This window comes from Macrosteles quadrilineatus, unplaced genomic scaffold (assembly GCF_028750875.1).
Source record: "Macrosteles quadrilineatus isolate MER2022 unplaced genomic scaffold, UCM_ALF_1.0 Scaffold_2__2_contigs__length_208266976, whole genome shotgun sequence".
In the NCBI taxonomy this organism is placed as follows: Eukaryota; Metazoa; Arthropoda; class Insecta; order Hemiptera; family Cicadellidae; genus Macrosteles; species Macrosteles quadrilineatus.
This window is the reverse complement of record NW_026542595.1, coordinates 25,112,099-25,136,016: the sequence shown is the minus strand read 5'-3', so window position 1 is coordinate 25,136,016 and position 23,918 is coordinate 25,112,099. Positions and strand designations below refer to the sequence as shown.

The window sequence follows — 23,918 nt, the reverse complement described above, 5'->3', positions numbered from 1 at the left end:
TTTTTCACCTGAGATTGGGATCAGATTTCAGATCCCGAAACATGGGTTGTCTATCTAACGTATTTTACCATTGTGATGAAAAATGTTTGTTATACACTTTTAAACAACATTTATTATAGCCTATTCATGTTTTTATGATTGTTTACAGAAACAAAATGAGTTCTGAAGAAGAAGAAGTGATTTTAGTGAGAAAGAAGAAAGCTGTGTTTAATGATTCAAGTGACGAGAGCGAGTTAGTTGAAAAGAATGATGTCAAAATCCAAGATAGGACTAGTGACAGTGATCATAATGACAAGATAGAAAATGAACTAGAAGGTTTAAGTGACAAAGAAAACAAGATCATAAAGAAACCACGTAGAATAAAAACGTTTGACAGCAGCTCTGAGAGTGAGCAGGATAGCAACAGTTCTAATAATTTTATCACACAAAAGCCTAAGCGGTCAAAAACCAAGAAAGGCCTAAAAAAAAACAAAAATGATTCCTCATTCGATGAGAAAAATGAACTTTTAGAAGATAAAAGTGTTTCATCAGAGGAAGAAGCTAAGGAATCAGAGAATGCATTAATACATTTAAAATCACAAAAAAATGAGGAATCTTCAAGGTTGGAAAGCAAAACTGGCAGTAAGGTGAGCTATGCTGTAGGCCTAACCCATCACTATGTATTTGGTTCGGCATACATTTTGTTATCCTTATTTTAAAATGTTACCCATTGAAGTACAGTACCATTATGTAATGTTCATAACAAAGCAGTGTTGGTACTATTTTTGCACTATTACAATGTATTTTCACTGTATCACCATCATCAATCTCAATATTGGAAACCATCTTGATCAGACGATATGTAAAGATTGAGGACTGAGCCAGTATAATGTTTAACAGTTTTTCCCTGGCGTCAAGGCTGCTATTATTTTAGAACTTTGAACGATCCACTGTCCTCACTGTAATTTTATCTTAGAATCCAGACTCAAGAGACTTAACTCATTTATACGGTATGCTATAGTATAGTATAGCACATCTACCATAGCCATAATGTTCTACCACTGCACCTAAACAATAAAAAAGTGAAATCCTCACTTTTCACAGATTTTTGTTGCTAGTTGGTTCAAATTAGATGTAAAAAAAATTAATAGTGCTGCACCCTATTGGTAAACCTTATAACTTTTTAATGCTTTTTAATATCATAGAACTAAATTGTGTAGTTGAAAAAGCTGACAAAATTCTTTTTTTCGTTTTAAATATGAATACTCATAAGGTTAACTTGGGAAACTCCAGAGCCACTGGGACGGAGCCCGAAAGGATTTTTGAAATAAGAATGCGTCTATAGAATAGATGCGTCTATAGAATGTGTTAATAGGGAATGTGAGCTATCATAACATTAAATTTCAGCCCAATCCGACCAGTATTTTTTGCGTTTAACTTACTTGTCACAAACATACATCCATCCACCCATCCATCTGGGATGGATGGCGTCGTCCTGTAATCCAGCTACTAGGAGTTCACGAATTGTGGATATTTATAGGCATGCACTGTGGATGCGATACTCCCTGGTGTGGATTAACGTCCGCACGAGTGAGTACTACGACTATCCGCAGTACTATCCTGATAATTAGACCAATTCGTATATACCAAGGAAAATGTGGTTCGGATTCCACTATAAACTGTAGGTCCCTTAGTTGCCATTAGCTGTATGGGCTATTAATTAGCAGCTGTGTCTAAGGAATGTCGGCCTTAGTCACTAACAAGACTACAAGATCGCGCCACTCATCCTACACTCATCTCCATTCATACTTGGCTTAAAATACCTACCTTGTATGGTCGCCATTTAATAAGAAAGTATTAAAGTAGTAAAGATGACTTAAAAAGAGTCAACTCAATGATAATGTAATCAATCACTTCACTCTATGTATGGTCACCATTTCATTGGACAGTATTAACATCCAAACCTTCTCACATATAATACTAAGTGTACCTACAATGCAGTTGTCTGCTTGCAATATTGAGCGGAGCTAGCACATTAATCCAATACTTTTGTAAAGTCAATGCTACATCTGGTTAACGTAAATGGGATGTCTCCTTACAGTATCCAAAGTCAATGCTTCATCTGTTTAGATCCTAAATGAGATCTCTACTTGCAGTCTCTAAAATCAATGGGACATCTGGTTCACATAAATAAAAAATCTAGGCCCTACAATGTCAATTGTATATTTGGTTCACAACAATGGGATGTCTACTTTCAGTATCCAAGGTCAATGGATCATCCAGTTCTCCAATGTCAATGGTCTAATTGGTTCACATGAGAGCCCATTTGCAGTATCCAAAGTCAATGGTGCGCCTGGTTTACGTAAATGGAATGTCTACTTGCAGTATCTAGAGTCAATGGTATCTTTGGTTCACATAAATGGAATGCCTATTTGCATTACGGTATCCAAAGTCAATGGTATATTTTGATCACATATATGGAATGTCTATTTGCAGTAATCAAAGTCAATTATACGGGTTAATGCAAATTAATTGTTTACTTGCAGTATCCTAAGTCAATAGTTAATTTGATTTACATAAATGGAGTGCCTATTTGCAGTATCCAATCTCAATGGTATCTTTGGTTCACATTAATGGAATTCCATTTTGCAGTACCTATTCATAGTTTGCATTAATGCTACGTCTAGTTCACATAAATGGAAAGTCTACTTGCAGTATCCAAACTCAATGGTAGTCCTATTTGGTTCACATAAATGGACTGGCTATTTGGAGTATTTAAAGTGAATGGTGCATCAGCCTACTTCCGGCTACTCTAATTATTGGTTATTTATTTTGTTGGGTATTATGCTCAATGATATTAATCCAATTGTTCTTCCCTTTTTCTCTGTAGGTACGGTATTTGTAATGTGCTATTTTAGATGATTCGTTGACTAACATATTCTTTGTTTGAAGTTCATTGTTGGTGATGGTGAGTTAATGTTGTTCAAAGGTTTATTGCGGACATTTTCCATCACGAATGTAAAAAACAATACACAACGTTTCGGGATCTGGAATCTGAACCCGACTTCAGGTGAAAAAAACTTAACTAACACATTACAACTAACAATACACAAACGCCCAACCTAAGTTGGAATACACTACAGAGGGTAGTAGTCAAAAAATATGCACTGTATAGCAGTCAAGTCATGATACAACATGCAATTAATAACAAATCACAAAACACTATAATCTATAAAAGGTTTAACGTAAAAAACTCACACACTGAAACACTAATAGCACCGTACGCACTGACTCACTGACAATGATGGTGTCTCATTGGTGGAGAAGACCTGAAGACGGGATCAGATTCCAGATCCCGAAACGTTGTGTATTGTTTTTTACATTCGTGATGGAAAATGTCCGCAATAAACCTTTGAACAAGACTAACATATGTTGCGACTCTTGCTTACCTTTTTATTGTTATCTCGCAAATAATGTCATGGCATCTGGTTAATCCATAAGGCCCATGTCAAATTTATAAAAGTTTAAATTCACGTAGGGAAAAGCCCTGTGGTATGATTTGTACCATTTCAGATTTATACCTTCCCATGGTTGGTTACCTTGACTGTGTTAAATGTCATGCAGATTGCTTCAGCCGTTCAGGAGGAGTATTTGTAAAACAAAAGCAGGAGTGTAGTATAAGAGCTTTGCATCGCTCTGCTCAATTATAGTAGGACAAGAAAAAAATCATATTTACATGAGTAAAAGGGTGTTTTGGACAATACTACAGTTATCGTTTCTGATAAACGGCAGGCTTTATACAATGAGTGGTAGCAGGCCCAAAGAAAAGTGTGTGTCTATCTGCACACTCTGATATTGTGACAAATAAAATATGAATTTATAATGTCTTCCTCTACGTATTTCATGATACTTAAATTTAACAGGGACTTTAGAGAGGCTGTTGACATTGGAATTAATAGCTTTCAATTTATCAGATAAAACCATTTTTTCATTGACATTAATCACACTGGCTTTCTGGGCACCTCGTTCATTGAGTGTGGATCACAGGGATTGGAGTTGAAGACCGAGAGAATGTTTTTCTTCCTCAGGGATGTCCTGCGCTACGAGGCTGACTTTCAGCTCCTTCTCTCTCTGATATTTATTTAATCACGACCGTAATAGTTGTCGTGACAATAATTTAATCAGTTTTTTTTTCTTTATTTATGTACAATCTGTTTAAAAGTTGAACAATAAGCAAATGAAATAACAATACAACATCAAAAGTTAACTTGAAGAACATGAGCTAGTATTGACCCCTGTCAACACTAGCTAACAAAGAGAATTTTGATAACACTTAGCCGAATCTGAATGGGAGGTCCAAAGCGTCTGTCGCTTCAGTCTGTAAATGGTGTTGTGATTGTCCAATAAATTAAGTGCACGATGATTTGAATGATTTTCCAATATAATAATGTATTTTTCACTAGATTTTGTAATTTCTTCTTTGACTGTTCGAATTTTAAGATCATTATGAAGTGTTCTGTTGGTAACAAACCAAGGTGTGTTGACAATTTAACGTAGTAATTTTATTGGTAACGTTGAATAATTTCAATGTTTGAGGTACTTGCTGATCCCCAAAGCTGAATACCATAAGTCCAAGTTGCTTTTAGAACTGTTTTGTACAGTAACAATTTATTTTGTGTACTAAGTTTTGATTTAGATCCAAGAAGACAATTAAGTTTAATTGTTTTTAAATTTAGATGTTGTCTTTTAGTCCAGATATGTGCCTTCCAATTAAGCTTTCCATCGTAAGTGCATGCCTAAGTATTTTATTTCTGTTACTTGAGGGAGGTAAATATTGTTCATAGATACTTGAGGACATGTAGCCTGATTTAGGTTAAAAGTAATGTGTGCAGGAATGAACTAAATTAAATGAGACTTAACTTAAACATATCTTTTTGTAAGAATTAACACATATTTTATTTGCAGTCTTTATGAAACATCCCCCTCCTTAGAGATTGAGTCTCCTTGGAGAATGTACTTTACGCCCATGTCTAGTCTTGTACCTTGAGATGTCCTCTCGTGGTTTTGGACTTCTGGTACAGACATTTGTTAAATTTTGTTCTGTTACATTGTCTGGCGTGGGTGTAGGCCTACTATTTAAGTCATCGGGAAATGGCAGAAGATGGAAATCGTTTCTTCTTAGGTCTCTTGTATCAGTCCTGACAATATATGGTCGTGGTTCAGTTGCTGTTTTTGCAACTGTTCCAGGTTTTCCCAAGTCAGATACCGAAACGCTACCTCCAGATTTCAAACTTCCTAGAGACTTCGCACCATGCGTGGAGTCATAATATCTCTATGTACTTTTCTCCGTAATTCCTCTTCTAACTGTAAGCGATCACTAAGGTTTTGATCATTCATTCCGATAATCATTTCATCTCTTAACACGTTGATTGCTGAAAACCTTCACTATGGCGCTCCCTAAACTGCGGGCGGAGCCCCAGCGTGCTACTGAATCAGCGATCGCTATTGGCATTGAAATATCTCAGTAAGACGAATCACAAAAGAGCAGTGGTGATTGTTCTGCGTTACCCCAAAAGTGGACGTAGTTCACTGAAACACCCATAGGTAGCAGCACTGCCTGGATCGATAACCAGAGTCTTTGTAATATGGCTCGAATAGGGAAATTCTCTGAAAATGGGACAAAAGCGTTGCCAGACGGAATTTTACGGGAATGTTTAGTACCAACCTACACTAAAATAAAGCTCGTATTCTAAGCTACAGCCTGGAAACAATCACATTGTCGTTGGCCGAGTGTTGGGTTTAGACAGACGCAATATTTGGCGGGCGATTACACTACTGTTATAGCAGTAGGCCGCGAGCAGTGCCAGTGCAACGCTACTGCTATAGCAGTAGGCCGCAGTCAACGTGTTAAATCTCCCCAGTTGCATGGTTTTGCAAGAGTATGTAAGTCCGTGATGAAGTTTTCAGCAGACTCTGAGGATCCCTGTTTTCGTTTAAGAAATTTAGCACACTGATAAATTAGGTTTGTTTTGGGAACAAAATGGTTTTAGAATTTCCGCATAATCACATCATAATTTTGCAACTCATCTGGGCTAAGATTAAATTAAACAAATATTTCCTCAGCCTTATCCCCCATACTGTATCACAACCGTGATAGTTGTCTTGACAACTAATTTGAAACAAGTTTTTCTATGGCAGGATCCCGAGTCATTTCCGATTAAAAACTTATCTCACATCCACTACTTAACATCTTGTAGATATTCTAAAATAATGGAATCCTTCAAAATCGCAACCCAAAAATTACTGATATACGTTAGTTTAAATGTCTATCTAGAACAGATTTTTGAAGTCCCTCTCATTATTTGGGTTGAAGACATGCAGTGTATGAATGGATGTCAAGTTGCGCTGGGGTAGTTGCAGGGGTAATCCCTCACCAGCCCATTAGTTCTAGGGATGCCTAACAGTTAGCACTGAGATTCACTGTGTCACTAGGTCGACATAGTGATATTTCACTAGCTCTACGGTTGGCTGTGGCGCATAGGTAGATGCTAATTTGGTCAATGGCCAAGTTATTTTTAGTTGTTTCCGATGAGCTTAAGTCTAATATTGATCTGTAAAATCAGTTTCTTAACTTTTTGTTAGCTGGTTCAATAAAAAATATATACTAATCAATCAATCAATCAATCATCTTTATTTGTCTTTGTACATAAATACAAGAAATGGTGTCAAATGTACATAATATAACATCACCTACATATATACCTCATATACTATACCATCAACATAGTTTGTAGGATCACCAACCCCAAACAAACCTACACTGCTCCCAATGCAAACTCACATACAAGTAAAGAAGTCCTGAAGAGAGTATAAGTTTTTTTTTTCAATTAAGATTGTTTTTAGTTTGTTTGATAATTATGACATTGATAAACCATTCATACTGACTGATTATTTCAGAACTTGTGGTACAACAATACTGATTTATATGATGCTGAAGGAAGTTCAGATGAAGAAGACAAAAGAAAAGAAGAGGTACTAAATTCTCAAGTTTATATTTTGGCTAATAACTTAGATCTTAGATTATATTGTGATTTTTTAGCTTTAGAGATATGTTACCTAACAGTTATCAATTTTTTAAATGTTAAAAAGTATATAGCATAGTAGCCAAGACAATGGTCTATATGGGCTTTTACAATACAGGCAATGCAGTTCCAGTGGTAACAATCAAAGTGTTACATGTTTCGATGGCATGCCATTGTCAAACACATCAGTCCAGGGTCCCAGGGAATACATTACATCCACTTCATTAGCTTTGTATTTTATTTTATTTTATCCTTTAATACAGTTTGCACCATTTACATTGAAGCAGTTCTTGCACTTATAAAATTATTGCTTCAGTGGGTTTCTTCTTGTCTTTTCACTTCACTTTTACTTTCACTTTGTTAATGGTTTTACATAGGGGTGTGCGAATAGTGATTTTCAACCTCGAGCCGAGCCAAGCCGAGCTTTTTAAATATTTTTTACCAATAACTCGAGTAATTTTTGGTCCAGTCTTGATAAAATTTGTCATGAATAGGTAGGACTGGATACACTTGAATGAGTTCACGAACCGGCAAGATAGGGACATTTAAGCTGGATGTTATGGGGTTTTGAAATTGTTCAAGCTTTATCCTAGGTTAAAACATTAAATCCACAATTTACATTAAAATCATCAAGTAGAGAAAACAAAACTACAAATAATTTTTTATATTGTATAGTTGTTGAAAAATTAAAGTTTACAAAAAAAAAAATAAAATAACTTTCAAATTTTTATGTTATTTCTATGGTATAAAAATAACAGTGGTGAGTCGGTGGCTCAGTTGGTAGTGTCACGGACTTCGGGCCCAAGGCAGCGGGGGTTCCCATGTCGTGGGTTCGGATCCTGGTCACTGCCCCAAACATTTTATCAGTACAGTTCACCTTCGTACTGTACCGGCTCTCCCCTTGCTTGGATATGTTCCACACACAGATCAGTAGTCTATGTGGACGGACAAATGCAAGGTTAAAAGAGGCCGCCAACCTCTTAAAAAAAATAAATCAATAAATAAAAATAAATATGGAGAAGTAAACTGTGGTAGTTTCCTTGTTTACATTTGATCGACTTGGGAAATTTAATTATTTCACAGACTACTGTTTTATCAACATTTTACCTAAAACACTTCTCTGTAGTATCAAAGCTAAGTACCGTACAGTAGTTTTTAAATCTAATGTTATTTAAATAGGGAATAAATCTGACATGTTTGAGGAAATAATTTAATAAAAATCCAATTAGACAAATGTACATTCGCTTAGTCTGCAGATTTTCTGCTGTGGGTATATTTATAAGCACTCCAAACAAATTGAAAATGATTTATTTCATAACAATTTTTCCTAACAAATATCAAAAATCTAATCTAGGATATATATTTTATATGTTTATAGAAAATTACAACATTTGAAGATGAAGAGAATCGTCTCTCAGATGGAAACACTACTTATACAAACTCTTCCAAAAATAAGCAGCCAAAGAAGCCAACAAAGAGAGGGGTAAATTGTTGTACTAACTTGTAGTGTTCACTTAATATTTAACACTTGTATTGATTTGTACTTGTCTTATGCAAACTACGTTGGAATTCTGTTTGGATTCAGGGGCACACCCAGACTTTTTGGTTTGGGGGGGGGGGGGCTTCCCAAGTATCAACTGTGTCCATTAATTACCTGTAATGACTAGTAATAGATATGACGTATTCACAGTATTACTATCGTACTGCAGGATTGGTTATTACATTGCCGTCAGATCATTTAGTAAGCTAAAACCAACTATCTTGATTATCCGATCCCTCAGGTTATCCGAGGTCGTTTTGGCCTAAATATATATATTTTAATTTTCATTACGAAAAAAATGATTACTTTATTATAGTATGCTTCTATTCAAAGAAACGTAAAAATAGCAATTAATTTGCGATTTCTTGAAAAGAATACAGTTCTTGGAATAACCATTTATATAAAAGGATAATTTTATTTATCTTTTAGAGGTTAAGTGGTATAGAGGACTTGCAAGTCCTAACTTCGCCTCTCAAATAAAGACATTTTTCATTTAATCTCATTTCATTAAGTGTTATTTTAACTTTAAATGTACCGCAATAACCTTAAAAATTAAAATTACACGTTACTAGGCTGGCCGAATACGGACGGCAAACTGGACTGTGCAAGACGCCTGCAAAACATAAACAATAGTAGTTTCAGTCTTCTTCATTACGATGTTTAGATGTAGACGTAATTGTGTCAAGTTATAGATCAGGTAAAACTAAAATAAAATGTAATTTTATAATTTTTGTACTTGGTAAATGTAATGTTATTTAAATAGATTTAATTGATAATCCAATCAGACAAATGGAAATTTGTTTAGTCTGCAGGTTTGCTGCGGCGGGGGTATATTTCATCACCAAAGAAAAATCCTGTCTTAATGTTATAATCAGTATCTTTATTTTTGTTTTAGGAGCGAAAGTCTAAAACAAAAGCACAAGAAGATATCAAAACAGAAATTCATAAGGAATCACAGAGACTATTGAGAGAAGCCCCAATATTAATACCTTATCATAGACCCAAGCAAAGAACCCTTGCAGAGTTTTTAGTGCGAAGGAAGTCTACTCCTAAAGTTCCTCTCAAAACTTCATCAGATCAATCCTATACAGCGTTGTAAGTTTATCAAGCTTTATGTACCAAACCAAAAGTTTAAATTTATTGAATGCCTATGTAAAATTGGCATGGGATTTTTAAAATTAATTGGCATTCCATACAAAAATCAAACTGAGAATGGTTATTTCTTATCACGTGATTGGAGTTAATATTATGCTACATCACTGAAAGTCCAATGTTCAGAACTATAGTATTGAATAAAAAACTACATGAACTGGCACTTCTTTCTAAGTCAAAGAATTACAATTATTGAAAGATTACAATGCAGCTCATTGCCCTACAGTATTTATTTTGGAAAAACAATTAAGTCAGTAAACCCCTAACTCAGAGGACCTCTAAGTTACTCAGTACTATGTGTTTTCCATTTAAAATTCAGAAACATGACTACTTATTTACATAAATGGGAAAAGCTATGCTATTACAAAAATTAAATGAACAGCTTAGTTTTTGTTTGAACAATTTTTAAGTTTTGCTTTTTAGTAATGCTCTATGCATGCATACACATATTAATTGCCTAGTCAGCACCCAATTATTAAATAGTTTTTAATATTCAAAAATGTATTAAAGCTTTTGTGAATTGGAAACATAAGATAAACATGTATTTAAAAATAGTCAACTAGATTCTGTTACAAAACGTTTTGCCAATCATTAGTTTAGCATTATTTGAAATTGTATCTATTTCTTTAGGAGGGAACTTGAGCAGCGTGAAAAAGAAGCAGAACTTTTTTACAAGTCTGATTCTTCAGAAGATGAATACAAGACCAAGAAAGAAGAAAAGGATACTGATGCATTAGAAGTTGATCTTGGCAGTAAACTAAAAGAGAAAAGTTCAGATAAAGATTGTTCAGGAGTGGTTAATCCTGGAAAGGAAAAAATGCTTAATGAAAGTGAAGACATTTTTGTAAATTCTGAAGATACCAACTCAGTTGTTAGCTTGCAAAACCAAGATGTGTTACAAACTGTGGATTCTGAAAAGCAGTCTCACAATAAAAACGAAGGATCAGCCCAGTATTCACAGGAAAGTTTTGGTGAAACTGAAGCTAAGTCGATACCAAAGATTGTTATGAGTGAAAGTAACCAAGAAAGTAAAAATAAAGAAATGCAATTGGATAACGAATCTCAAGTTGTCAAAATAGACTCTGAAATCACAGAGTCCAGAACAAATAATGAATTTGACAACACAGAAAATAAACCAGATTGTGGCTCTAATAATTTACTATCTTGTGAACCAACCAAAATAGATATAGAAGAAAAAAGTGAAACATATGAAAGCAGTATTTATAACCTCAAGGTTAAGAACAATTCAGAACTGCCTACAGACGAATCGAAAGATGAAATGGATGATTCTCTTCTATGTGACACAAATAAAGAAGAAAATAGTAGAAGTACATCAGGTACATTAGTGAACACTGAAGAGTTCAGCTTGAGACTAAGTGAGTCACAATCAGAAAATATATTAATTGAAAAGTCTTCATTTAAAACTTGCCCAGATGTCAATAACACAACAACTAATAATGATAAATCAGCAGATGATAGTTACAAACCTAAAGGCTCTAATACTGAAAGTGACTTCATGGACTCAGAAGACCAGGATAATGAGGATAGTTGTAAACAAAATCGGACAGAGACACACAATGAAGGACTTGAAACAACTCAGCAGCTATTACAAGAAGATGAAGTAAAACGTGAGCTGTTCAAAAAGTATAATGTCGAGTTAAAGAAAACAAGCGTCAATGCACCAAAAATAATAAGTTCAAATGATGGAGTAATTGATCTGGAAGAAGGTATTTCTAAACCAGAGGTCAACCAGCTCATGAAGAGATTCATTACTCATTTGTCATATAAAAAGAAACAAAAGAAAAAAACACCTGTTGAGTTAAGGTAACAGATCTTTAAAATATACTACTATAAAATATACTATATACTGGCAGAGATGTTTTAAAATATACTAGTTTACCCGTTGCTCGAAATCAAGCAATTGCTAAGTACTACATGTGAGCTATTTCTAAACTGAGTGGATTCAAAATAAATAACTCTCGCAATAATATTAGATTAATTTATTAGATTTGACTTATTAATATTTAAGTCTCTTCTGGAAGTCCACACTCTGTTAATTCAAGATCTTTTATAAAAATATTTAGGCTACCTTCTGTAAATATTGCATAACGTTTCGGTAGTTGACTGTTCACAAAATAACCCCTTCCAAATTAATAATGTATAGATGGATAAAGCTAATTAAGGAATTGTCAAACAAACAACCATACGTTTTAGTTGACATGATCAAAAATCATGTACCTTGAAAATTGTTAAAAAGGTTCTTAAACCATATTGCTGCAACCTGGCTTCTCAAGCTATTTTTGTAATATATCACTTGATGAATTAAATCTGAAATATATATTTTTTAACCAGGTTGATTTGCAGGTTAAATATATACAGGTATTAATTAGGTTTCTTATACATAATAACGAAATTGCAACCAGATAATATAACATCCAAGCATTGTCTCACATTACTATTCATACCAGAATATTTCAAATTCAAAGATGTGTAGTACTCATGTGACAACTGATTGGTTGAAATAATGGTCATACTTGATTGCGACCTTAAATGACCGACGTAACTTTTTTGGAATTCCAGATTCAGCCATATTATGCAGTTTATCCTTATTGACTGAGTATTCTTGCACTAAATTGATGTCACCTGTTGTCTTGTCCAGTATCGTGAGTGCTGAGCGAGATGGAGAGGGGAATGTGAGTGGGATCACTGAGGAGGCAGTGCAAGTGTTGGTGGGGGAGGACGAGGAAGATGAGGACCCTAGTCTGGCACGGCCTGGTGCCAAGATGGCACGACTACGAGCTACACTGCAGCAACAGATAGAGCGCCAACGAGACCAACAATGGGCAAAGAGACAGCAGGAAGTGAAGCTGTATGAGGACGAGGAGTTTTATGAAGGTCTTAACTCAAACAGTTTGATTAAGTTTATAGTTCAATATCAATATCCATGCACTTCAAAAGCTTTGTATTAACCATAAGTTCAAAAACAGTGTGTGAATTAAACAAACACCTCATTGTTATAAAAAAGATAATGATAAAATCACACATATCAAACACACTAAACATTGATCTATTTACAGACTAGGCTATAGCAGTGTGTCACAGCATAGATAAAACATACTCCCTTAGTAGATTTTTCATCCTTATGGAACAGCTGAAGCCAATTTTATTGTTAGTTCTGTACGTCGCACTGTAGAGGTTGTGTTTTGTTTACAATCTGTTTCCTGTTGTTTCAGTAATTTAAAACCTCGTTTAACCAAATAAAATGATCTAATCATAAACAATAACTGGTTTCCTAGTTATATGACCAAATAGTTAAGCACAATCATGAAAATAACCCTAAAATAATAAAAACAAAGTTTTGTCTACACTACAGCGATCAGTGTCGACGTACTCGAACTAGACACGTAAAACAAGCTACAAAATTTACAATCGGATGAGAGGTCTAGTTGACACGTGAGACACGTTAGACACGTGAGAGGTTGTTTAGTCTATGGTCACAGTCACATGAGATGGATAATGAGGCTCCATAGCGCTTGTGCCAGTCTTTGCAGGACATGGCAACTTTCAGTAAATCTGCTCACATGGTGTGCAACAATGTAAAGATTTGACTACCATATGTTTGCAGGTTGTTGGTGTCAGAATCAGAAAAGCTTTATTCAAGATTTATACATTATATACATGAAATATATGCATAAATACAGAATGGCGTCAAAACAGCTTGTTACTAATTAAAAATACTTGGTTAAACTAAATAAAACAGGAAACTTTAATTAATGTAATTACATGTCGTAAAACTCTTCAAATGAGTAAAATGCTCTTATCAATTAGTAACAATTTAAGTTTTTTTTAAAAAGACCTAATGTTTTTTATATCAAATATTTCTTTTGGTAGATGATACAAAAACTTAATACCTGCAGCTGTTGGTATCTTGTTATAAAACTCCAGTTTGTGTTGTGTTACGGATGGATAATTTGTATGCCTAGTATTATATCTATGATTATCCCCCAGCAGTGGCACCTTGTCTTCAGAAGCCCTCACATGCATAATAGTGTGCAATATATATGAGCTGTAAACAGTTAGAATTTTTAATTTAGGAAAATAGTTTTTGGCCGATTCTTCATCATCCAGATTTATCATGATTCTTATTGCCCTTTTTTTGAAGGATTAGAACACTTTGTAAATTTTGATTACTTGTAGCTCCATATCACTCAATACCAAATGTAATGTGTGAGTTGATATGTGCATGGTAAACCTTAAGCAATATCTCAAGCGATCAAAATTTTGACAGATTTCTCAAGGCAAATAAACCTGAGGAAATTTTATGTAACAGTTTATCCGTGTGGAGTGACCATGATAAATTTTCATCAAGCAATAAACCCAATAATTTTGTTACCTTTACCTGACTAATTTCGAGATAATTTACTTTAACACAAAATTTTGGATTTTTCTTTTGTGCTGTACTGAATGACATAATATTGGTTTTATTAAAATTGAGAAATAGTTTATTGAAGTTTAAGTAGTTTTTTATAGATAACAGATTGTTTTGGGCTGACTCTTGTATTTTAGCATATAGACACAATTTTGCCATATTATCTGTTAATGCTGTTGGCAGACTTTTAATAATATAACAAAGTAATAAAATGGGACCAAGAATCGAACCTTGAAGTATACCATATTTTATACACCTCAAAGACGATTTTACATTTCTTAATTGGTTGAAATTATTTATATGATTTATTTCCACATATTGTAATCTGTTTTCAAGGTAAGATTGAAACCAATTGAAAACATTGTTAGCAAAACCAACATTTTTTTTAATTGAAATTAATGTTGAATGACAGACACTATCAAAGGCTTCACTAATATATCATGGTATCAAAACAACTCAATAGGCAAAGTCATTTTCATCCAAATATAATCAGCTTGTTCTGAATTGCCATTGCCACTAATTCAAACAAGGCCTGATTAGTTTTGAACACTGGGACTCTATTGTAGTATTATAAATTGATTTTGCTAGTCTGGAAACTGAAATGATAAAAAAATACTGTCTCAGAATTTCCAAAATGTACCTTGTGAAGAGGGGATGAAGTGTTTGTAATGCCATACCCTACTATATATCTTATGGAATTAAATAACTGCTTGTTGTATTTCAAATATTGTCAAACCATTTAAAGAGTGTCTTTCAGGTGAAAAGGAGGTGTGTGATGGAATTGAAGATGAAATTGAAAACAATGGGAATGATGAAGATAATGATGAAACAGAAGAAGAAGTAGAAGAGGAGGAAGATGTCAGTGAAAACGAAGATAATGAAATGGATGATGAACTAGCTGAGAAAAGAAGGAAACCGAGAAGTGTTTTCCTTGATGATGAAGCAGATGAATCTGAAGAGGAGATTTACAGAGGAAAAAGTAGTAAGAGGAATCATGATCAGAATGATGATAACAGTGATAACGGAGATGAATCTGATGGCTCTTCAACGGATATGGATAGCAGAGATAAGAAAGATTCGCCAGAGAAAGCAGAAGATGTAAAAGACAGAAGCTTTGAAAAGAAAACTGACAGTAAAGGTAAACTAATTTTAGTTTTTATATAATCTAAAATAAACTAAACAAAGACTAAAAGTTTCAAATAGTTAAAAAGAAAGGCTTCAATTTGTTTATAGCTTAACTTTTATTCGGGTAATCCATTGTGTCTTTAACAAATATCCATCTATAAGAAAAAGAAGATCGATGAAAACAGTGATTGCAGATATTTGTTTGTAAATTCTGCTTTTTAGAAATAAAAAAGCTGACTTAATTTTTTTTTATTTCTAGGACCCAATGTCATCAGTGATTTTTTCATCAAAAGACCTCCTCAAAAGAAGTTGTCTCTACCACGAACCAAAACATCTGATATGTTTTCATCTCAAGAACTATTAAAATATTCAAGTGAGTAGAGATGTAAGGTTTTAGCGAATTTTCCACATAAGGCATATTAGCCTATTTCCCATGTAGAGAATATTAGCGAATTTCTAATACAGTATAGAAAATAAGCTATTACTATAGGTCCAGGGGTGCCCATCCCCCCCCCCCCCCAAGGCTTATGACGCAAATTCTCCCCCAAAACTGGTCAAGACCAATACCACCAAATCTGTCGTGGAGTTCTGAGTCCACTGAGTCCACCATCCTACAATCCACCAATATAAATTGTGATGGTACAAATGATAATGTTTGCTATGCATATTAATTTTAATATTTGGTACTTACTTACCACCAATATTGAAATGCTGGTTAAAATCTTTGTTGCAAGAGTAGTTGTATAAACTGTAAACTTTCTGCTGTTTTTTACGTTACCGGTACTGAATTTAGAAAATTATTATAGCAAATTTTTTCAACAGAATCTTTAATCAAACTATTACCTGTTCCCGTGCCTTTGGAATGATCTTTAAATCTATTATGAAATAGTTACATATCCACCATTTTGGAAATATAATTCAACTATACTACATAGTTTAATGACATTCTCTGTCTTTTAATTCAGATAAGTGATACGAAAATATCAAGCTACATAGAACGATGTAAGTAGCACTGATACACGTCCCAAAATACCGTAAACGTATTCGAACGGTTTCAATTTTAATTCAATAGTAATCGAGTTATTTAAAATATAGGCTACAATAAATTTGTATCCCTAACTTATCATTAAAATAATGCCATTGACTTCTTTGTTCATCTATGAAACAGTAAATTTTTTTTAATTTAAATAATACACTTTTTGATGAATTTAGACCCACTCATAGTTATAATACCCGAAACCCAAATCTGCTAAATTATCCAATTCATAAAAACTCTCATTTTGAAAAAAAACCCCCATCTATATGGGATTTGTCTATATAATAAGATCTCCTCAAAAATAAAATCCTATACACCACAAAAATTTAAAATGTTGACTAAAGCATTATTGGTGGAGAAACCATATTACTTCCTGGCAGATTTCCTAAATGACCGTGACATTAATTGACCATTAGTTTATGTGAAATATGACACAGAATGATTTTAATTGTTTTTTTCTCTGATATTGCTTCAAGATATTTATTTAAATTTGTCTTTCTTCTAACTTTTTTGAATTGGTAACTCTCTCTCAATTGTACTGTTCTTGTTGTATTTTGTTGTAACTTTTTAGTTTTAGTTTTTATAACTTATTGATTGACCATGCATCTGTTCACCATTGCTTTTGTAATGAAAAATGTTTTATGCAATAAAATACTTATGACTTATAAAGTGAATAGGCTAAAAAAGTACGAATACAGCATGGAATATGGTACTGTGCAAAGCAAATAAAGCATTTTATTGATATTGAAGTCACATAAAAGATATATATATATATTTACAAAAATGCTTCAATTTTGGTCAGACATCTTTACCTACACTTATTAAAAAATTCACATTTAGGAAATAAGAAAAAAAAATGAAAATAACACTAAGCTTTTACAAACTTTCGTAAAAAAAAACACAAACTTAATTCAAAAATTCACAAACGTGAATAAAATAACAACAAATAATAACATAAAGAAACTTAGAAACAGCTGGTTTATAGTAATACGGCAACACTATCATCGAGTGTCACTACTCACTTTACCTGTTCTGTTATTCATGGCATATACATTTGCCAACTTACCACTGATTATTCGATTTCTGAAACGTATAAACAGTTACAAACATTGCTTAAGAAACTAAAAAATAGCTTCACGTGTACCATCCTTGTTCAAAGTTATAGTCAATTATAGGGTATTCAATTATAAAAAATGTGGTAAAAAATTTCTCTTAATGTAATTGTTTTATTTAAGCAGGTGTTTTCTAAACACTAAATTTAACGGAAAAATAGTTAATGTCAATTGCAAAATGAGTAGATTGAAAATACTCTAGGCGTAAACATTTTGCTTACACCAGTGCCCCTTTACGTAACCATACAAGAAACTTACGTCAAATTAAGCTTTTAATAGGATGTGAATCTACTTGCAATATCCAAAGTCAATGACATAAGAAAATATATGGTTTCTACTCCTCAGAAAGTGTTGTAGTAACATATAATCATGATTAAAACAATGTATATCAAAGCGAATTATGTAGCAAATGGTGATCTTAAAATTATGTATATTTACCTAACCCGCCATGTTAAAGTTCCCTATCCCAAGCGTGATGTATACAACTTCCTTACTTCTCGAGTGATGTAAAGTTGAAAAAAACTCACTCGGTGATGTAATGAAACCCATTTAAATAACATTGAGTGGATAACTTAAAAAATATACCTCTATGGAGTCAACGACGTTCAACGCTAGAAATCAGCTGTGTGTTTAAATTTTATTGTTATGCTTTGAAGAATTTTCCTAACCTAGCTTTTGTTTGTAAATGAACGTTACTGTTAGAAGATGAGTGAAATTGATAATGAAGCATATTGCTCATAACCTCCTGAATATTGTCGGGTCAGGTAAAATCTTGTACGTTACACGTTACGCAAGAGCGTGTTTACATCACTTCGGTGAATTATGCAACTCGCTTCCGCTCGTTGCACAACATTCACCTGCGTGATGTAAAAACGCTCTTACTACACTTGTAATGTAAATAGCTATTATCTCATTGTTTTTTTAAACATGTATTGGCCTACACATGTGAAGCAATTCGAAATTGAAAGCAAAAATTTGTCAAAATCAAATTACTGAAAAAGTGTTAACATTTTAATTTTCATAGTCTACTCTTTTCACAAAAGTCTATAGAGAAAAAAATCCTCGGGTTAAAAGAAGAAATATTGAAAACAGCAGGAGGAGACAATTAATAAGAGATCTTATGCGTTTGAGAAGAGTAGAAGAAGAGAAGCCTGGTCTAACTAAGGAATCCAGATACACACTCACTAGGATAGATGAAAAATGTTTGCCAAATCTGATATCCAACTTACTTTGGCAACTTACTTTGGACGAAATATACACACTGTGTTGTCACGGTGGTAATGTAAACGCACCTAATGTCAGATCAAATGAATACATGCAATAAATAATAAATGTTTACTGGTATTCTCTATGGGTTACCTCTAGGTCTAGCCTGAAGTAATGTGAAAAAAATTCCGGGCTCGTGCCTAGCGTCCTAGGACAAAAAAAAAGCATTATTTGAAGAAAACGCTAAAAAAATAAGGCCAGTCAAAATTCTGAAAAATGATCAAATATTTACAAGAAGTGTTTATTATTATATAAAACTGTTATTAACATTGTGAGTATTTCCACTAATTACATAAGCTTTTTTTTAGTTGAGTCTTTAAACTGACAGAAAATTATGAGTGTAATTAGTTTTAAAACAACTCCTGTATAATACCAGTAGTTGACAATTAATTGCTCAATTTCAAGCAACAGGCACACTAGTTTTTTTTTTTTTTAAGGAAAATTGATAATTGAACTGTTAGAAAATAGAGCTGTTATATTTTTATCTATATTTCAAACTATTACAATTTCATAAGGTTATAAAAACTTATGATGACCAAATTTTATTTTTTTAGCTGATGAAGAGGAATTGCCATCTTTTCAAAAACCACGTCCCCTAGATGAACAAGAAGATGTTGAAGAAAAACTTCCTGAAACACCTTTTACTTCTCCTGGATTTCAGCTAACAGCTTTGGAAAATATGGTAAATAAAGCTATGGGGTAAAACCTCACAAAAGAGACTGAAACTAGGTTCAAATCCTAGGTATTGATATGCCAATACCTTAATTTAATGAATCTCTGTATTGAATGACACATAATCAATATAATCATAATGCATGACTAATATTGCAAATGATTGAATCCGTCTTGCAGATGATTGAATTGAGTAATTGGAGTTATTTTTAGGCTTTTTTGCAATAACTTTGGTAGTTGAGGCCTGCTAGACGTCTGATTGTAGTATATGAGCATTCTCTCAAGGTCGATGTTAGAAGTTCCTCTCAATAAAGGAATGCAGTAAACTGGAGATGTATACCAGAGGAGGTGCAAGAGTTGAAATTAAGAAGAAAGGCTTGTAGAAAATAATCATGGCAAGAATACTCTGCAATTGACGTAGCTCCTACTGCTAGATAATCTTCTTTGATGGTTGGAAACTTGTGTCTCTCTAAGGAGTAGTTACATTATAAAATCTTGAAGAATATTAAATTTTAATAATTCACAAATTTACTAATTGATGCTTCTGTTGATGTCTGTTATCTTGGGTTTTCAGGATTGCACCAAATACAACTGGAGTGCTCCATCAACCCCATGCAAGGATTTCCTCAGTCCCCAAGTTGATACACCAGGTAGGCCTATGCGTATGTTCCTTAGCTTACAAACTCGAGTCAAGTTTATCAATATCTTAGGTTTTAAAGTTGAATTGAAAACTTGCCAGACCAATTAATGTACTGAAGAATGACGAGAAATGTCTGCTCAGATATTTGTGTTGTAAAAAGTTAAATAAACTGTATCTTATATAAAAAAAATAGTTTTAAAATAATCAGGATCAGTGGATTGTAATAGGTTTTTAAAATACAGACTGTGATCCAACAAGCAAAAGCAGACACCATTTGTATACGTTTTAATATGGATACAATGAATATCCCTTACCCCTGAAGTTGGGACAAGTCAGATCCGCCAATGGTTCTAACTGTCCTCAGCCTAGAGATGGCTGAACCAAAGTCTGGCGTTAGTGAATATGTGAAAAAAAGGTTGAAAAGAGATCTAGGTTATGTATTAATAGAATTCTTATTAAAAATACATGTCACAGACTACATAAATAAAACAGCTGCCAGGTTTCCTTGCCTTCATTGGTTGTAGTTATAGAGAAGTAAGGAGAAGAGGATATTTACTCCATAGTCCATGGCACACTTAAGTGGTGTCTAGTACTATTGCTGGTATCTCATGTACATAACTCATGCATAACTCTACATAGCTTACGGTGGATGAAGACCCTGTGCCCTATGAAATTTCTTCTGAATAGTGCTCACCGTTCGGCTTCTGCTCATTGCAAGTATATATTTCCGGCACAACATACAAGAGCTAAAAGCGTGTTTCCTCTTTACCTTACTTCTTTTTTTTGTAGTTCAGGACTGAAATTTCATTTAGGACCAGCTACTTAAGAATTTTGGATTATAGGCTAAACTTGGTACTTGGCATCATGGTATTAACTAACTTATAAAAGTACACATACATAATAACTTTTTGGTTACTGGCTCTTGGTCGTATATAACTAGTTCAAGGGTTTTCTTTGATGAGTTTTGACTTTTTTTATACAGTCCGAGGCATCCCTAACCTTGTAGAAAAATCGCCGCAGGTTTGTTCCCAGGACCTGGAGAATATGTGTTCTGGGCAGTTCACCTCCCAGCCTCTACAGGAAAGTGAAGAAAACCAGGTAATGTGGAATGAGCTAACACACGTTTCCTGTTTTGAATAAAATAAGGGGTTTAATATTAGATAACGTTATGCTACAACTCTCGGTAATAGTTCTTTAAAATCACTTACTTAAGAGATGTTTGGGAAGAACCAAATCGCTGCTGTCCTTTAACTACTGTCTTCACGGCGCGTCCCTGGCAGAACCCTATCGGTTAAGGATCTTGGAGTTCATCTCACACCATGCTTGGACCCTGGACTTCATATTGCTAAAATTTGTTCAAAAGATAATTCTGTTCTTGGGTTTATTGCAAGGTTTTCTAAAAATTCTCTATCTACAGCATCATTGGAGGTCTTGTACAACTCTCTTGTCCGTCCCATTTTGGAGTATGCTTCTCCTGTGTGGTCTCCTCATCAGGTTGGCCACTGTAACTCCCTGAACATGGTCCAGAGGCGCTTTCTTCGGCTGCTTGGTGTTCTAGATGGTATTAACTACCTTGATGTGAATGTCCACGGGATTGCAGTGCACCACCGTGTGATTTCACTCACATTGTGGAAAGCTGCTTTGAGTTGAGACTCGACACACAACCGACGTGTAAACAAAACACAACCTCTACAGTGCACCGTACAAAACTGACAATAAAATTGGCTTCAGCTGATCCATAAAAATGAGAAATCTACTAAGGTAATATGTTTTATCTATGACTAGCAACCCACGGGCTTCGTCCCGTTTGACTTCATAAGTATTTTTTAGAAAATTGGATTAGCCGCCATACCTGTGCTTCGCATCGGGAAGCAAACGCTAAAGAGAATAATAATTATGTTCTATAGATCTATTATATGAAAAGTTATTAATTCATAAATAAATGTCCACAATTTTGATAATGCACCAACAGGCAACAAAATCATTTTCAAACACAGGGTTTACATCAATTTGGCAATTCTAATATTAAGTGTAATCATGAGAATAACATAGAAACTTTTCAAGCTGTCAGGGCAGAGCCCTAGGAGGGTATTAAAATAAAAGATGACTATGTTCATTAAGAAGCCTAATTATATTTGCTCTATTCATGGGAAAATCAGCTCAATTGGTCAACAAGTTTTCACGTTATTGACATACTCAAAACATTCATATCTATACATAAATGTTGATAATCTAATTGAAAACAATGACAACACAAAACTAGAAGACTACATTGAGTCTTACAACATCCAAAGGCTTCTGCTACCCCCAACCAGAATCACAAGCGAAACTGAAACCAATAGACTGAATTTGCTCCTACATTGATACTAAACTCATTGAAACATCAGTAATCCTAGCAGGTCTATCTGACCACTCCGCCCAAATAGCCACCCTGACCCTAACAAAGCTACATTTGGAAAATCACAAAAAAATAAAAAGAATAATCAACAACAGGACCATGGACCTCTTCAGAGATAAACTGCAATTACAGAATTGGCTTGCAGTTCTGACAACTGTAGATGTCTCTGAAGCATATAACAATAAAAAAATATATCCAATTTATATTAGATCAAACTTGCCCGATGAGAATAACAAAAACAAAACACTTCAAAGCAAAATAAATTTGGGTTAAGAATGTGCAAGATTTAAAAGCATGTATATTAAAGCTCTTGAGATGGAACTATGCATTGGCAAAGCCTAATACAAAGGCAATAAGGCTGCTCAACAACCACAGCCCTAATACAGTTCACAGAGTATATACTGGACCAGCTTGAAGATGGCTCAATAGCTACCACCCTCTTTCTCAATTTCAGTAAAGCTTTTGACTGTCTAATCCATGAACAGCTTCTGAGAGAACTAGAACCCATGGCTTCTAGTTCTAGGTTAGGGGAAAGGTAGCAGGATGGTTCAGAAGCTACCTGAAAGACAGAAAGCAGCAGGTTGGAATAAACTACGTTGAAAACAACACAAAACGCAAAGCCCACTCAGAAACCACCGACATACATATAGGTGTCCCACAGGGGTCAGTACTGAGACCAGTACTGTTCCTACTCCTGACAAACGACCTGCCAGAAGATTTGCAAGGCCTGTCACACTGTCATGTACGTAGACGACACAGTCCTCACTCTTGCAAATAAGTCAATGCGAATATTAGATAGAGACACACTAGCACATTTCAACAAGGCCTAACACTGCTGCGAAGAAAATGACCTTGTTCTTAACAAAAATAAAACCGTACAAATTATTTTTAGTAACAGAAGTGCCCCCACAGAAATCACCCTACCTGGCCTGGAAAAGAAAAAAGATACAAAGTACAATTAAAGTGGTTTAAATACCTGTAATGTCGACAATCCCAAGTGGTTGTGAAACAACTAGTTTCGGCTCATAACAGAGCCATCTTCAGGTTTTCCAAGGACATTATCACTTCTTCCGAAGGTCGTCAAAGTTCACAAATAATTTACATACATTAAAAACATTTAAAAACACGTAACACGCATGCCTAGGCCTAGCTTTACATGCTACATACATGTTGTTTTTTTTTGCGAATGTTGTTTTTACATTCGAAAAAATGACATACAAAGTACCTTGGCATGACCATTGACTCCAAACTAACATGGAAACCTCACAGAGACCTACTATGCAAAAGCTTTCTTCAGCCACTTGCGTCATCAGAAGGATAAAACAAATAAGTGGAACAGATGCAGCGAAGGTAGCATATTACGCTCTTTGTGAATCTCATCTGAGATATGGCAAGAGGTCTGGGTCGATCCACTGCATTCAACCTAGAACACGTTCTCATCCAACAAAAGAGGGCAATCAGGTGTTTGGTTGGCATTGGAGAACAAG

General features: G+C 34.3%; 1 protein-coding gene across 3 annotated transcripts in view; it reads left to right on the top strand.

The window, feature by feature from the left end:
* The window catches only part of LOC128986299 (claspin-like), a 50,955-nt gene that overhangs the window by 13,685 nt on the left and 13,352 nt on the right, over positions 1-23,918 (top strand). For all 3 annotated transcript variants that reach the window (XM_054406590.1, XM_054406593.1, XM_054406592.1), the window contains exons 2-12: positions 149-626; positions 6,937-7,011; positions 8,440-8,544; positions 9,497-9,696; positions 10,384-11,577; positions 12,413-12,648; positions 14,940-15,320; positions 15,567-15,680; positions 19,276-19,403; positions 19,968-20,043; positions 21,016-21,131. In XM_054406590.1, the coding sequence (XP_054262565.1) occupies positions 156-626; positions 6,937-7,011; positions 8,440-8,544; positions 9,497-9,696; positions 10,384-11,577; positions 12,413-12,648; positions 14,940-15,320; positions 15,567-15,680; positions 19,276-19,403; positions 19,968-20,043; positions 21,016-21,131 (3,096 nt within the window). In that variant the 5' untranslated portion in view covers positions 149-155. The remainder of the gene's footprint in view (positions 1-148; positions 627-6,936; positions 7,012-8,439; positions 8,545-9,496; positions 9,697-10,383; positions 11,578-12,412; positions 12,649-14,939; positions 15,321-15,566; positions 15,681-19,275; positions 19,404-19,967; positions 20,044-21,015; positions 21,132-23,918) is intronic.